This window comes from Macrotis lagotis, chromosome X (assembly GCF_037893015.1).
Source record: "Macrotis lagotis isolate mMagLag1 chromosome X, bilby.v1.9.chrom.fasta, whole genome shotgun sequence".
Classification (NCBI taxonomy): domain Eukaryota; kingdom Metazoa; phylum Chordata; class Mammalia; order Peramelemorphia; family Peramelidae; genus Macrotis; species Macrotis lagotis.
In genome coordinates this window covers 558,312,977-558,326,037 of record NC_133666.1, presented here as the reverse complement: position 1 = coordinate 558,326,037, position 13,061 = coordinate 558,312,977, and the positions used below count along the sequence as shown (strand labels likewise).

At 45.8% G+C, this 13,061-nt stretch overlaps 1 protein-coding gene across 2 annotated transcripts; it reads left to right on the top strand.

Annotated features, from left to right (window-relative positions):
- The first annotated feature begins 2,508 nt into the window (after positions 1 to 2,508).
- On the top strand, positions 2,509 to 9,364 carry KLF10 (KLF transcription factor 10). Of its 2 annotated transcripts, none has more exons than XM_074200818.1 (4): positions 2,509 to 2,527; positions 6,038 to 6,280; positions 6,393 to 7,314; positions 7,693 to 9,364. In XM_074200818.1, the coding sequence occupies exons 2-4, from the start codon at positions 6,053 to 6,055 to the stop codon at positions 7,950 to 7,952; spliced, it is 1,410 nt and encodes a 469-aa protein (XP_074056919.1). In that variant the 5' UTR covers positions 2,509 to 2,527; positions 6,038 to 6,052; the 3' UTR covers positions 7,953 to 9,364. The 2 variants fall into 2 exon arrangements, with proteins under 2 accessions (XP_074056919.1, XP_074056918.1); XM_074200817.1 differs by lacking the exon at positions 2,509 to 2,527 and adding an exon at positions 3,509 to 3,607.
- Positions 9,365 to 13,061: the final 3,697 nt, after the last annotated feature.

The following is a 13,061-nucleotide window of genomic DNA, read 5'->3' as shown; positions in this document are numbered from 1 at the left end:
GGGCAAGTCGCTTAACTTTGTTGCCTTGCAAAAATAAAAAAAAATTAGACCTGGAAGGGACCTTGAGAAGCATCTAATCCAACCCCCCTCAATTTTATAGATGAAATTGAGCACCAGAGAGGTTTGGTGACTTGTCCAAGGACACATAGGCATTAAATATAAAAGCCAAGATTCAACTTACATCTTCAAGACTTCAAATTCAGTATTTGTTCCATTCTATCTCACAGGATATGTTACAGAGAAGTACGGTTATCAGCATTTATTAAGTACCTACAGTATGCTAAGTGGTAGAGATATCAAAAAGCAGGGGAGAAAGGCATGTAAAGAAAAAAAAAGTCCCTGTTCTCCAGGAGCTTACAGTCTAAAGAGGAGACAATATTCAGACAGCTTTGAATAAACAGTAGGGTAAACTGGAGATAATCTCAGAAGAAAAGCACTAAGATTAAGGAGGACTTTCTTGGAGAAGGTAGGTCTTGACTGAGATGTGAAGGAAACCAGGGAAGCTAGGGAAAGTCCTATAGGCATTGGGGACAATTAATGAAATAGGAGAATCATGGCGGGGTGGATGAGGATCAACCAGTAAGGTGGTCAGAGTCATTGGATCCTTAGAGGACATAGAGGGGAGGGAAAGAAGACTGAAAAGAAAGGAAGGTGTTAGGTTATAAAGACCAAAGAGTATTTTGTATTTGATCCTAGAGGTAATTTTTTTATAAGAGCAACACCTTACAGAGACTTCAACTATCTCTCAAACTTACTTATCTTGAATATAACCTAAAGTCAAAAGGGCAATATTGTCTCTTGTGAAATTGTGTTCAGATCTTGTCAGACAACCTGATTCTAAATTGTGATATGACTCAACTATTAAGGAATTAGAGAATAATAAATATAGTCAAGCTATCTTAGAATTCTTCTATTAGGACTTTTGCCTTGGCCCCTCACTCCTTTCCAGAACTTTTATTTTCTTTTACTTTATAAATATCCACGTGTAAATGCAAGAGGGTAAAGGAAAGAGGCAGCAGGTATCAGACACAAGGGCTCTAAGACTCTAGGTGTAGTAGTGGCAGAGGAAGAGAGGAAAGCTATGGTCAGAGAGGAGGCAGCTAAGTCATTCACTGTATGGTCCTGGGTCTAGTGTCAAGACTTGTATTCAAATTCAGCCTCAGAGATTTACTACTTGTGTGACCCTGGACAAGACACTTATACTGTTTGCCTTAATCCACTGGTGAAGGAAATGGTAAACCACACCAGTGTCTTTTCTAAGAAAATTCAAATATGATCATGACTAATAACAGTAAGAAGGATCAGTGAATCAAATAGGCATAAAGGTCAAGATGGTCCTGGAAACTTAGTGTGTCTTAAATCACAGATTAGAATTCAGTGTTAGGTGGAGAAAATAAGCCCTGGTGACCCATGGATCAGTTCTAAGGAGAGGCTGACAGCCTAGTTTACCTGCCTATAGATCAGGCCTAGAATCACCTTTACAGATTTAGCAACATTAGGAAGGGGAGGTATAGTTCTTTTAAATACTGTTCACCAAATACTAAGGGCCTTATTTTGCTTTGTAAGTAATTCTCATATCCAGCACTAAAGTGACTATTATTAGTCCAGATAAATGGGCAAACTTGGGGTAAAGATGACCTCTTCAGTCTATTCCAAATTATGGTGTTCTCCAAGGGCATTATTAGAAGCCAATTTCTACCTCTTCTTTTTTTTCTGAAATTAGTCTTTGCTTCTAGCTTGGAGATGCTCTACTTTTGAATTATCTCAGAATCCACCCAGCTTCTGCTCTCTCGGTTCTCCAACCCTCCTCCTCTCCCCACCCTGTATGAACTCTTGTCCTGGTTTCCCCTGCTTAGACTGTATTTCTACAGCATTATTTTGGTGCAAGGGAGAAGGCCCTACATGCTCTTGGAATTTAATTGCGTTTAGGTCTTTCGGGACCCGATGCCAAACTGTGATGTGACTCAACTGTACAGAACAGCCCCCGACAGGAAATACAGCTTCTAGGACAGACAGAGCGCTTCCTCTGACTGCAGCAGGTGCTAACAGCCGGCCCGGCTGCCCAGCCCGCCTGCTATCAACAGGATGGGGCCTACCCGAGCGGAAGGAAGCCTGGAATAAGGGACAACCCTGCAGACAGAAGCAAGGGAAGGGGAGGAAGGGAAAAGTGCCTGGCACCGGCTAACTGGAAGCCCTCCAGCTGCTTCAGGAGAGGCAATGACAGGAGTCCATTCAGTCTTCCTCTGCAGAGCTCCTTGAGCCTCCTTGGCACTGAGTCAATGTATTATATTGTTATTATTATTATTATTAGATCATATTTGACTTAAACTGGCATGCTGGCTATATTCAAAGCAATTCATAGATTTCTAAAATAATTTTTAAGTGATCCAGGCCCTCTTCTTGATTTTTGAGATAGGTAGAAAGGAGGCACAGTGTTCTAATCAGAGAAGTGAGGAGACAGAGACCCGTAATGTAAGCCGGTCTTAGAGCTGGTGGAAACACAAGGTTTCCCTAAAGATTCTGCACGGTAAGTTAAAAAAATTTAAATATTGTATTGTTAGGGTTCCTTAATGCGGCGAACAGAAAACGGCTAGGGCGCCGTCCGTGTCATGGACACGGAGCTCGGTGAGTGCCCCCTGCCCGTCGGCCTGCCCTCCCCGGGGGGCTGCTGCATCCCAAGGCTCGGGGGGGCGCGCCGGGCGGCGGGCCAGGCGCGGGGAGCTCCGGGGACGGGGCGCCAAGATGGCGAGCTTTCCCGCCGGCGCCCGCAGCGCCCCGGGCCGCCCAGCACGAGGTGGCAGCTCAGCCCCGCGCCCTCCCCGGCCCCGGGGCCGCCTCCCCGCGCCCTCCCCGGCCCCCGGGGCCGCCTCCCCGCGCCCGCGCCCTCCCCGGCCCCCGGTCCCCGGGGCCGCCTCCCCGCGCCCGCGCCCTCCCCGGCCCCGGGGCCGCCTCCCCGCGCCCTCCCCGGCCCCCGGGGCCGCCTCCCCGCGCCCTCCCCCTCCCCGGCCCCGGGGCCGCCTCCCCGCGCCCGCGCCCTCCCCGGCGGGGCGGGGCGGGGGAGCGCCTGGGCCCGCCCGCGGGGGGCGCGGGGCCCGAGCTGGGGAATTCCTCCTTCCCGCCCACGTGGTCCCGGCGGCCCCGCGCAGCCCGCGTGGCCCGGCGCCCCCGGGAGCGGGCCGGAGGGGCCGGGGCGGGGGCGGCGCCGGGCGGGGGGGGGGGCCCTGCGGGAGGGGGGCGGCGGGAGTCCCCGGGAGAGCCGAGGGGCCACGCCGCCCGGGGCCGCGGACACGCTCCGCTGACACCGCTTCACGCCGCCGGGCAGCCGCCGATCACGCGCGGTCCCCGGAGCCCATTGGCCGGCGCCTCACACACCTTTGCGGCCGATTGGTCGGCGGCAGGCTCCGCCCCCGCCCCCGCCCGCGGCGCTGGGCAGGCGGAGCGGCTACCTGAATGGGGGGGCGGACAGACGGCGAGCGGCGCCGGGGCGGCGGGAGCGGGGCGGCGGAGCGGCGGAGCGCGGAGCGGCGGGGCGGCGGAGCGCGCGCGTCTGCGGGTCGGGGCGCAGCCAGCCATGCTCAACTTCGGCTCTGCCCTGCAGCAGCCCCCGGTGAGTGCCGAGCCGAGGCGGGCCGGGGCGCCCCGGGGAGCCGGGGGCCCCGGGCAGGGCGCCCCGCGGCGGGGCGGGGGAGCGCGGCGGGAGCGGGGCGGCTGGCCCCTCGGGAGGGCGCCCCAGGCGGAGGGGCGCAGGGGGCCGGGCTGCCACGGGAGCGGGGCGCAGGGTCCCGGAGCCCCGGGACAGGTGCACGGGGGTCTCCCGGAGGAGCATGAGCGGGGCGCAGCGGGGCTGCCCACGCCGGGAGCGGGCTCCGCGCCGGGCGCGCCCGGGGGGCCGCCGTCTGGGCCGCCCGGTGGGCGGGGGCGGCGGGGGCTGCGCGGGGCCGGAAGCGGAGGGGTCCGGGCGGGGGCGGGGCGGGGCCGCCTCTATGGTGGGGGCCGGCGGGGCGTGGGGCCGCGGGGTCAGCGCCGGGCCGGGGGCGGGGCCGAGGCGGCCGGGCCCCCCCCCCCCACCGGCGGGCCCGGGAGGGGGCGGGGAGCGGCGGCGGCGGGGCGGGGGCGGGGGAGCGCCTCGTCCCCGGGTGACCCAGGCGCGCGGGAGGCCCCGCCCCTCTGTCGGTTCCTAAGGGAACGGCGGCTGGGCGCGGCCCCTCCCCCACCCCGGCTCCGGAGCCGGCTCGGCCCCGCCCCCGCCCGCCCCGACGCGGGGGCACTCAGGAAGTAGGTGAGAGGTGAGCGCGCGGCGCTCCCCGTCCACGCTTCCTGCCAGCCCGGGAGCAGCCGGCGATCACGCTTTGTTCACATGCCCGCGGCCCCAGCCCCCTCTCCTCGCTGCTCCCGCCCCCTTCCCGGGGCCGGCCAATCGGCATCCACGCCGCCTGTCCTGACTCGCCAATGGCGAGGAGGGGTGCGGGGACGTGGGCGTGGTGAGTGTGCCCCTGGACTCCCCCGGCCTCCGGGCGGCGAGGATCTCCCTCCCGTCTCCCCGGCTGCCTGCCCCGCTCCCCCTCCACCCGGGGCTCTGCTCGTCCTCCCCCCTGAAGCCAAAGGTGTGACGCCTCTAGCGCCAGTGCCTTTCTGCTTTTTTGAATCCATCACAAAGCCGGGTTTTCAATCCCGCATCTTCAGTGTTTCAGCCATGTAGGGAAAAATGGATACGAATCACATAGGTCCCCCAACTCTGTTTCTCCACGTGCAAGGAAATGCAATAATGGTTCTTTATAAAAATACAAAATTTTGGTGTAGTTTCCTTGCGACGCATACGTGGTATCCTCAGCAGAACCGATTAAAACTAGTCAGAAACCTACATAAGTCCGAACCGTATCTAGCAAGCAAACGACATTTAAAACCAACCAAATCTGAAAAAAAACTGCTCTAGTTAATTGAGGTCTACAAGCCAAGCTTTCAGTTTTTTGGACGCTGATTATTCAGTTTAGTGAGACATAAAAATTTCTATATCTTGTTTGGGTTTTTTCCAGGCAATAGGGTTAAGTGACTTGCCCAAGGTCACACAATTTTTGCTTAGTTGTTCCTTCTGATTGAAAAAAAGTATGACACGATAAAATGAGGCTTTGAATTTTCTGAACATTACATCTGACTTATTCAGTTACTAAAAATAAAACTTCCCAACAGTCTCCCAAATTTTATTAACCTTTCATGATGTGGTGGATTACTTGCTCACTTTTTAAAATGCATAACAAATAAAATTCATAGCAATGCAAAGGGAAACAATTCTATGGGAATAAAAATTCAAGTTCTTTACCCTCAGGGTAAAAACTCCTGACATAGTCCAGTGCTCAGTGCCTTGGAATGAATTTGTGAATTAGAATTAGAACCTAGGTCTCTTGAAACCTCAGTGCTTTTTCTATTTATTTTATTTATTTTCCATCCACTGCTTTTTTTTTTTTTTGCAAAGCTAACGGGGTTAAGTGGCTTGCCCAAGGCCACACAGCTAGGTAATTATTAAGTGTCTGAGACCGGATTTGAACCCAGGCACTCCTGACTCCAGAGCCGGTGCTTTATCCACTCTTACCCACCTAGCCACTCTTACCCACTGCTTCTTAAGAAAAAGATGGCGATTTTTTTACCATCAAAAATTCACACTACAGACAAAAGGTCAGCAGAAATTTTGCAGTTGTACCAAAAACTTTTTACAAAAGGAGAACTTAAATATCATGCGTGTACCTTAAACTATTTTATCCAAGGCCATTTAGTTGGTCATTTCTTTTCAGATCTGTCTCTTGATTTTACAAATGGAGTTTACACATGCAAATTTTATCTCCTGATTTTTTAATGTTTATGCCTAAATATTTAGGTGATGAAGTTTTTTTTAATAACATGAGTTTTCAATCTCTTAAAGAATGACAGCAGCTTCAGTTCTGTCTCTAAACAAGTGGTGCTCAAGTAACTCAAATGTCTTCATAAGTTAATCTAATTGCCATTTAGTTGGCAAAAGATAATAATTTCTTATTGTCTTTTGTAGGTGGAAAGAATAGAAATGATTTTTGAAAAACCAAAAGATGGCAGATGTTACTGGAACAACGCTACAGAGAAAAGTGATTTTGAGGCTGTAGAAGCGCTTATGTCCATGAGCAGCTGCAGTTGGAAGTCAGATTTCAAGAAATATGGGGAAATTAGACCAATCACGCCAGCATCTGATGTGTCTGAAGAAACTGAAGAAAGTCTGCTACCTGGTACAGCCGATTTCCATGCAATACCAGCTTTTGTAAGTTGTTAGAAAGAACAATTAGTGCCTGTGGTTGAATATTTTGTTAACTGAATTAACCACCCTCCCGGATTTTTCTTGGTAATATATTTACATTTTTCTTTTTCTTTAGTGTCTGACTCCACCCTACAGTCCATCTGATTTTGAAGCCTCCCAAGTCTCCAATTCAGTGGTGCCAGCGCCACCTACCGGGCACTTCAAATCATTTGCTGACACTTCCAAGCCTCTCGGGCCAGATTTTAAAGAGAATGATAAGGGTCAATTGCCAGCACCAAGACCTTTGAAGGCTCAGGCCACCAGTGTGATTCGTCATACAGCTGATGCCCAATTGTGCAATCACAGAACCTGCCCTGTGAAGGCAGCCACTATGCTAAAGTATCAGGACAATGTTTTTAAAAGAAGAGCTCACCTGAGTGTTGAGACATCAAGGAAAAATGTCCCGTGTGCAGCTGTGTCACCAAACAGATCCAAATGTGAGAGCGATACAGTGGCGCCTGTGGAAGAAAAAGCAGGTTCCGCTCTTAATGACTTTTCAGTGCCTTCTTCAGAGACTGTCATCTGTAGCCCTCAGCTACTTCCTGGCTCCCCAAAACAAAAGTCAGTGTTGGTCTCTCCACGTGCTACGTCGGCAAGTGGAGTTCCACCGGTGCCAGTCATTTGCCAGATGGTTCCGCAGATGGTTCCCCTCCCAACAAATAATCCTGTTGTAACAGCAGTTGTCCCCAACACTCCACCTAGTCAGCAGCCAGCCCTTTGCCAGCCTGTTGTGTTCATGGGAACACAGGTCCCTAAAGGTGCCGTCATGTTTGTCGTACCACAATCTGTGGTCCAGAACCCCAAACCTCCAGTGATGAGCCCAAATGGCACCAGATTATCTCCCATTGCTCCTGCTCCAGGTTTTGCTCCTTCTACAACAAAAGTTACGGCACAGATTGACTCATTGAGAATAAGAAGTCACATTTGCAATCACCCAGGATGTGGAAAGACTTATTTTAAAAGTTCTCATTTAAAAGCCCATATGAGAACACATACAGGTATTGATCATTTTTGTCTTGGGTGTTTAGATACAAGATGTTCAGTTATGATACTGTTGAGAGGGGCACAAATGTAGTCATATTGTTGGCATAGTATTATAAACATAGGGAGGGTATAGAAAATTTTACTTTTGGCCTATAGGTATGATACCATAGCCACTTGTGTGTAAGAGAAACAACTTGCCGGTTTACATAGCAGATATGACATGATGTGATTACATAATCTGATTTTAATCAGGTTTGAAAAATAATCTCATTGTCACGGAATATTATACTAGCAGATTTAATAGATGGCATGATAAAATACATAGGTGACATTGATTCGTTGCTCCAGTTTTGGTTTTTTTTTTAATTATGATTTGTCCATTTTTGTTTCAGGAGAGAAGCCTTTTAGCTGTAGCTGGAAAGGTTGTGAGAGGAAGTTTGCCCGCTCAGATGAACTCTCACGACATCGCAGAACACACACAGGCGAGAAGAAGTTTGCCTGTCCAATGTGTGATCGGCGGTTCATGAGGAGTGACCATTTGACCAAACATGCCCGTCGTCATCTGTCAGCTAAGAAGCTCCCAAACTGGCAGATGGAAGTGAGCAAGTTAAATGACATTGCATCTCCCCCAACACCGGCTCCAGCACAGTGAAGTAACAATGCCTGAAGACCGTATTGGAACTAACCATTGGTCACAGCCACAATCAGCAATGATGTAAAGTGCTTCCACTCCGGTTCTGGGATGTTTTGATTCTCCCTGGGGGCGGGGCTACAGTGGCTTCTGGGGCAAAGGCCCACTCTGGGTTAGAGATGACAAGAAGCAGAGATACAGGCAGAAAGTGGGGCCAGTCACTAATAGAATGGCAGATATCATTTGCACATGAGGAAGAAGAGTCTTTCTTTTGGAAGGTTTCTGATCAGGACAAAACAGGCAGCACAAGTTTTGAATTGGTGTGCATCATTTGTTAGCATATTTGCTCTTATTTGAGACCAACTTTCCAGTAGGATCCTTTTTAAATATTTTGTGGTTTCAAGAGAGTGTCGACCAGAAAGAAGTATGGTACTGAAACAGACCTGTAATGTTGGTTTGCATTGATTACTACAAATATTGTCATCTTTTCCTAGCTGAGTAATTATCTTGTTTCTTCGTATCTCTATAGTTAGTGAATGCAGTTGTCAACTATTAGCTAATATTGGCAGTTTCCTACAATTGCTATATTTGAGTAAAACAAGCCATTTGTGGCTGGAGAGGACTAAGAAAATTGGAATCCTCATAAATTTAATTTCTTTTTAATGTATAGCTCCACTTGTTTTTACTTTTTGTTTTAGTCACAAAGTTACAACAAAGGACTATTTAAGCATCTCACGGTGCTTTAAACTTAGTTTGCCTGCAGTTTCTGGTATAGATTTGAAAATTGTATGCCATTGTGTTTTCTGTAAACTCTGAGATACACTGCACTTTGTTAAAAAAAAAAATCTGAAGATTTAAAAAATCTTGCAGTTTTAAGAAGGGACATCAAGAATAAGTTACTCTTTGAAAGATGGTTCTATCATAGGTAAAATATTCTTATATAATAAGGATATAATGTGTGCTGTATTGAAATAGAAAATTAGTGGGGGTTATTGTTTTTTTTAAGTTCACCAAAGGACAATGAAAAAGTTTTGTCCTGTTTTTAGGAATTTTTAGGGTAGAGGGGAGGTGTGGGAATAATTAGTAACATAACTTTCATTAACAGTATTTCTATTATATCCTATTGTATCGTGGATGTTATACACAGTAGGGCAAAGTGAACTTGTTTGACATACAATGAAATTTTCATTATAGTGTTCCTTCATTTAACATTTTTTTATGAATCAGGTTTAGTTTTTAAACATTCAGGTAAAGGCCAATATTACCTCTTCAAATTTTCTCTTAATATACGATTGAAAAACTTGGCCCCGTGGGAAACATTATAGAGAAGTTTTCATTGTAATGCCAATATTCTTGTGACTACTTTAAGATTTGCACAATATTTCTTATGTTGTACTTTATATCTTGTTTACAATAAATAATTTCCTTTGCTATACAGACTGTTTATTGGTTTGCTTAAAACATTTCCCTAATATCTTCGCCATTATCAAATCATTGAGAATCTGACTTCTGAGTGACCTACATTCACATTTGGTATTGCATGACTGATATACTGTATCACAAGTACATTTAAGCCACTTTGAATTGAAAAAGTGTTTCTGTATACATGAAATTGGATATCTGCTTGGTATTGGGTCAAGATAGGAAACTTGTCCAAAGGTAGCAATAAAATCAATATTGAAAACTATATTTGTTTCAAAAATGACCTTTCAACTCAACAATTATTATAAGCATTAATACTAAATGTTGGGACTTGGTCAGGTTGTAGGGACATGAAAATGCAATCAATGCCTGCCTACGATTAATTTTATTTTCTACTGGCCATTCTATTTCACATGCCTGAAACATGACTTTTGGCAAAGTCCTATTGAATTAGAGAGTACAGTCTCTGCTCAAAGCAGAATTCTATTGTTATGGACAAATGTTTGATTATTCTCCACTGGTTTGTCTTCAGTGACAAATCATCCTTCATCCCCAATTCATTCCATCTTGGGACGATTCCATATCTTGTTTCTGTTGAGCCCAAATCTGCTTCTTTTCTACCTATTATCTCTGGTTTTATCATGTAATATTGTTATTTAATCTCAACTAGTCCCTCACTGTAGTGAGGCAGTCTTTTTAATGGAATTTCCAAAGAGAAAGTGGGAAAAAAAATAAGCCTTTTTTCCTAAAGCCTCACATTAATCTCCTAGGACTTCACCTTCACCTTCACCTTCATGTATTTATGAAACCCTTTTTTCCCCCTGAGATCTCAAAGTTACTTGATAACTTAGGAAAATCTCTAAAAAAGGCCTTCTAGCCTAGGCCTACCTCTTGTATTCTTGACTTCTTACCTCATTTTTATTCTCATTTTTTTCCTTGCTCCTGCAAACTTGGCCTTGTCTCCTTTAAAGGTGAGCCCCCATTCTCTAATGTTAATTATCTCCTTTTATAACCCAATTAGAAAAAGCTTCCTACAACTTTGCTTCTACTTTTTCACTTCACCTTTAATGCATTCTTAATTGCCAAATCTGAAGACCTCAGGTCTCAATTTCCTTGATTTCCTCTGGACATCCTTATTCCTCTAGGTTTTTAACCCTGTCCTCGTTTTTTGGTTGTTGAGTTGCTTCACATATGTCTTCCTTGGGCTTTTCTTTGCAAAGGGGTGAGACACTGAGGCAAACAGGGTTGAGTGACATAAACAGGGTCATAAAGCTAGTAAGTGAGGTCATATTTGAATTCAGAAAAATGAGTCTTCCTGACCCCAAGCCTGGCATTCTGTCCACTGTACTTACCTGGCTATCCCATAGTCTGCCCCTCATTCATTTCCCTATCTGGTTATTCACCTCAACAAAATATGGATGGATTCTCTGCTACTTGTACAAATTTTGACCTAATAACCAAAAATAACCACAACTGCTTCCATCAGCTAGCACCACATTATATGTGGAACTTATTGATTACAGCAAATGGAGAAGTTTTGAGTACTACAGATAAAAGTTCATTTAACTTGGCAGTGGGCTTTTCCAGAGAGATCTATACATTGATGAGGTTGATATATTGCCAGAGCTAGTTTTCATATTTGGAAGGCTCCTAAAAGTGTGGGAGAGAAGAGGTATTAAACTAACAAGCTAAAGGTCTACCGAACCTCATTGTGCTGACTTCATTGTATGCCTGTGCAAACTAGACAGTCTACCAACACCATGCCAAGAAATGGAATTGCTTCCATTTAAATTGTCTTAGGAAGATTCTAAAGATTACTTGGCAAGGGGTGGCTAGGTGGCACAGTGGATAAAGCACTGGCCCTGGAGTCAGGAGTACCTGGGTTCAAATCCCGTCTCAGACACTTAATAATTACCTAGCTGTGTGGCCTTGGGCAAGCCACTTAACCCCATTTGCCTTGCAAAAAAAAAAATTACTTGGCAGAAGAAGATACCAGGTTCTTTCTCGAGCTAAACTGTCAAGCAATCAAACCTTACAACAGTACAGCTATGATGGCCTGGCCACATTCAAATAACAAAAATCTAGTTTTACAGAGAACTCACAGAGGTGTCAGAAGTGATAGGGACACTGAAGGTCTCTTAAGAACTTTCGAATTGATGGTGAATCATGGAAAATACTGGCACAGGATCACCTAGGATGGCATGCCCTCAGAGAGTTCTATGAGCAAGGCAGAATCAAAGTAACTGAAAGGAAACATGAGATGCATAAATTTAGAGAACCATCATCCCTAGGTGTTCATATGGACCATTTGTGCCCAATCTGTGGTGGAGCATTCTGAACCAGCCAACTACACTTCTTACCTTTTGCTGGTTCATCATCCATGTCCCATTTCTAGGTATACCTAAAAGCTCTATGCTGGTTCTCCACTTTTTCTCTTTGTGATCTCATGAGCTCATGGGTTCAATTATCCCTATAGAAATTAGATCTGTATATCCATTTTCTATCACTCTTTATACTGAACTCCAGTCCTGCTTTATACCATTGGCAACTCAAGTCAAGATATCCAAAATAATTCATCTTTTCTCCAAGTCTATCCTTTTTCATTTTTTAAAATATATTATTTATTTGTTTTTTTCCAACTATATGCAATGATAGTTTTTAACCACTCTTTGCAAAGTTTTGAGTTTTACATTTTTCTCCCTTCCCTTTCCAACTCCACTCCTGACAGAAAGATTATCACTTTTCAAAACTTCTATATTACTGTTGAAAAAAAATCACCATCCTTCCACTCTTCCAGATTTGCAATATTGGAGCCAACCTCCACTCTCTTCCTGACTCATTTCCCAAAAACTTGCCAAGTCTTGATGATTCTGTCTCTGCATTATCTTGTGTTTGACTTGTTTTCTCCATTCATATATCCAACAAACACCATGTGCCTACTGTGTGGAGAGCACTGTCCTAGATATGTACTGAGGAAATACGAGTTTAGTTAAGACAGGCACCCTGCTCTAGTGGGAAATAGACTTCACAAAAACAACTTTAATGTAAAAACGCATGAAAATCATGATCCTAGGGAATAATTGTTGGATCTGGAATCAGAGGATCTGGGTTCAATTTCTGGACCTGCTGCTTAGATTTGTGCAATCTTGGCCAAGTTATTTAACATCTTTGTGTTGAAGTTTTCTCCCTAGTAAAAATGAGGGGAGTTGGAGTAGATAATGTCTAAATTTTCTACCAGCTATAAAACTACAATTCTGTGAAGGGCAAAAAAAGTTCTATGTGAGATTGTGTGTGTGTGTGTGTGTGTGTGTGTGTGTGTGTGTGTGACCACTGATCACTGGGTCCAGCCTCTTCCAACTTTTTTCCTGAATAAAGTATTGATGTTAAGCAACTTTCTAAGAAATCTATAAATCTTCGACCAATTTCATTTCTTAACTCCAAAACATTTTTAAGACATAATTTTGTTGTTCTATCAATGTCTATAATCCAATGATCCTGACTTAATATGGAGAATTTTGTCAAGTTCTTCATAGAATTTCTCTTATGGATACATAAGCAAACATTTATAAAGTGACTCCCATGTGCTAGGCACTGTATGATGCTCCATGAATATAAAGATAAAAACAAAAGAGAAACATTTGAATGAGGAAGTTAAAAAAAAGACAAGCTCATCTTAGGGATGGAGGAAGAAGGCACTTTGGATACCAG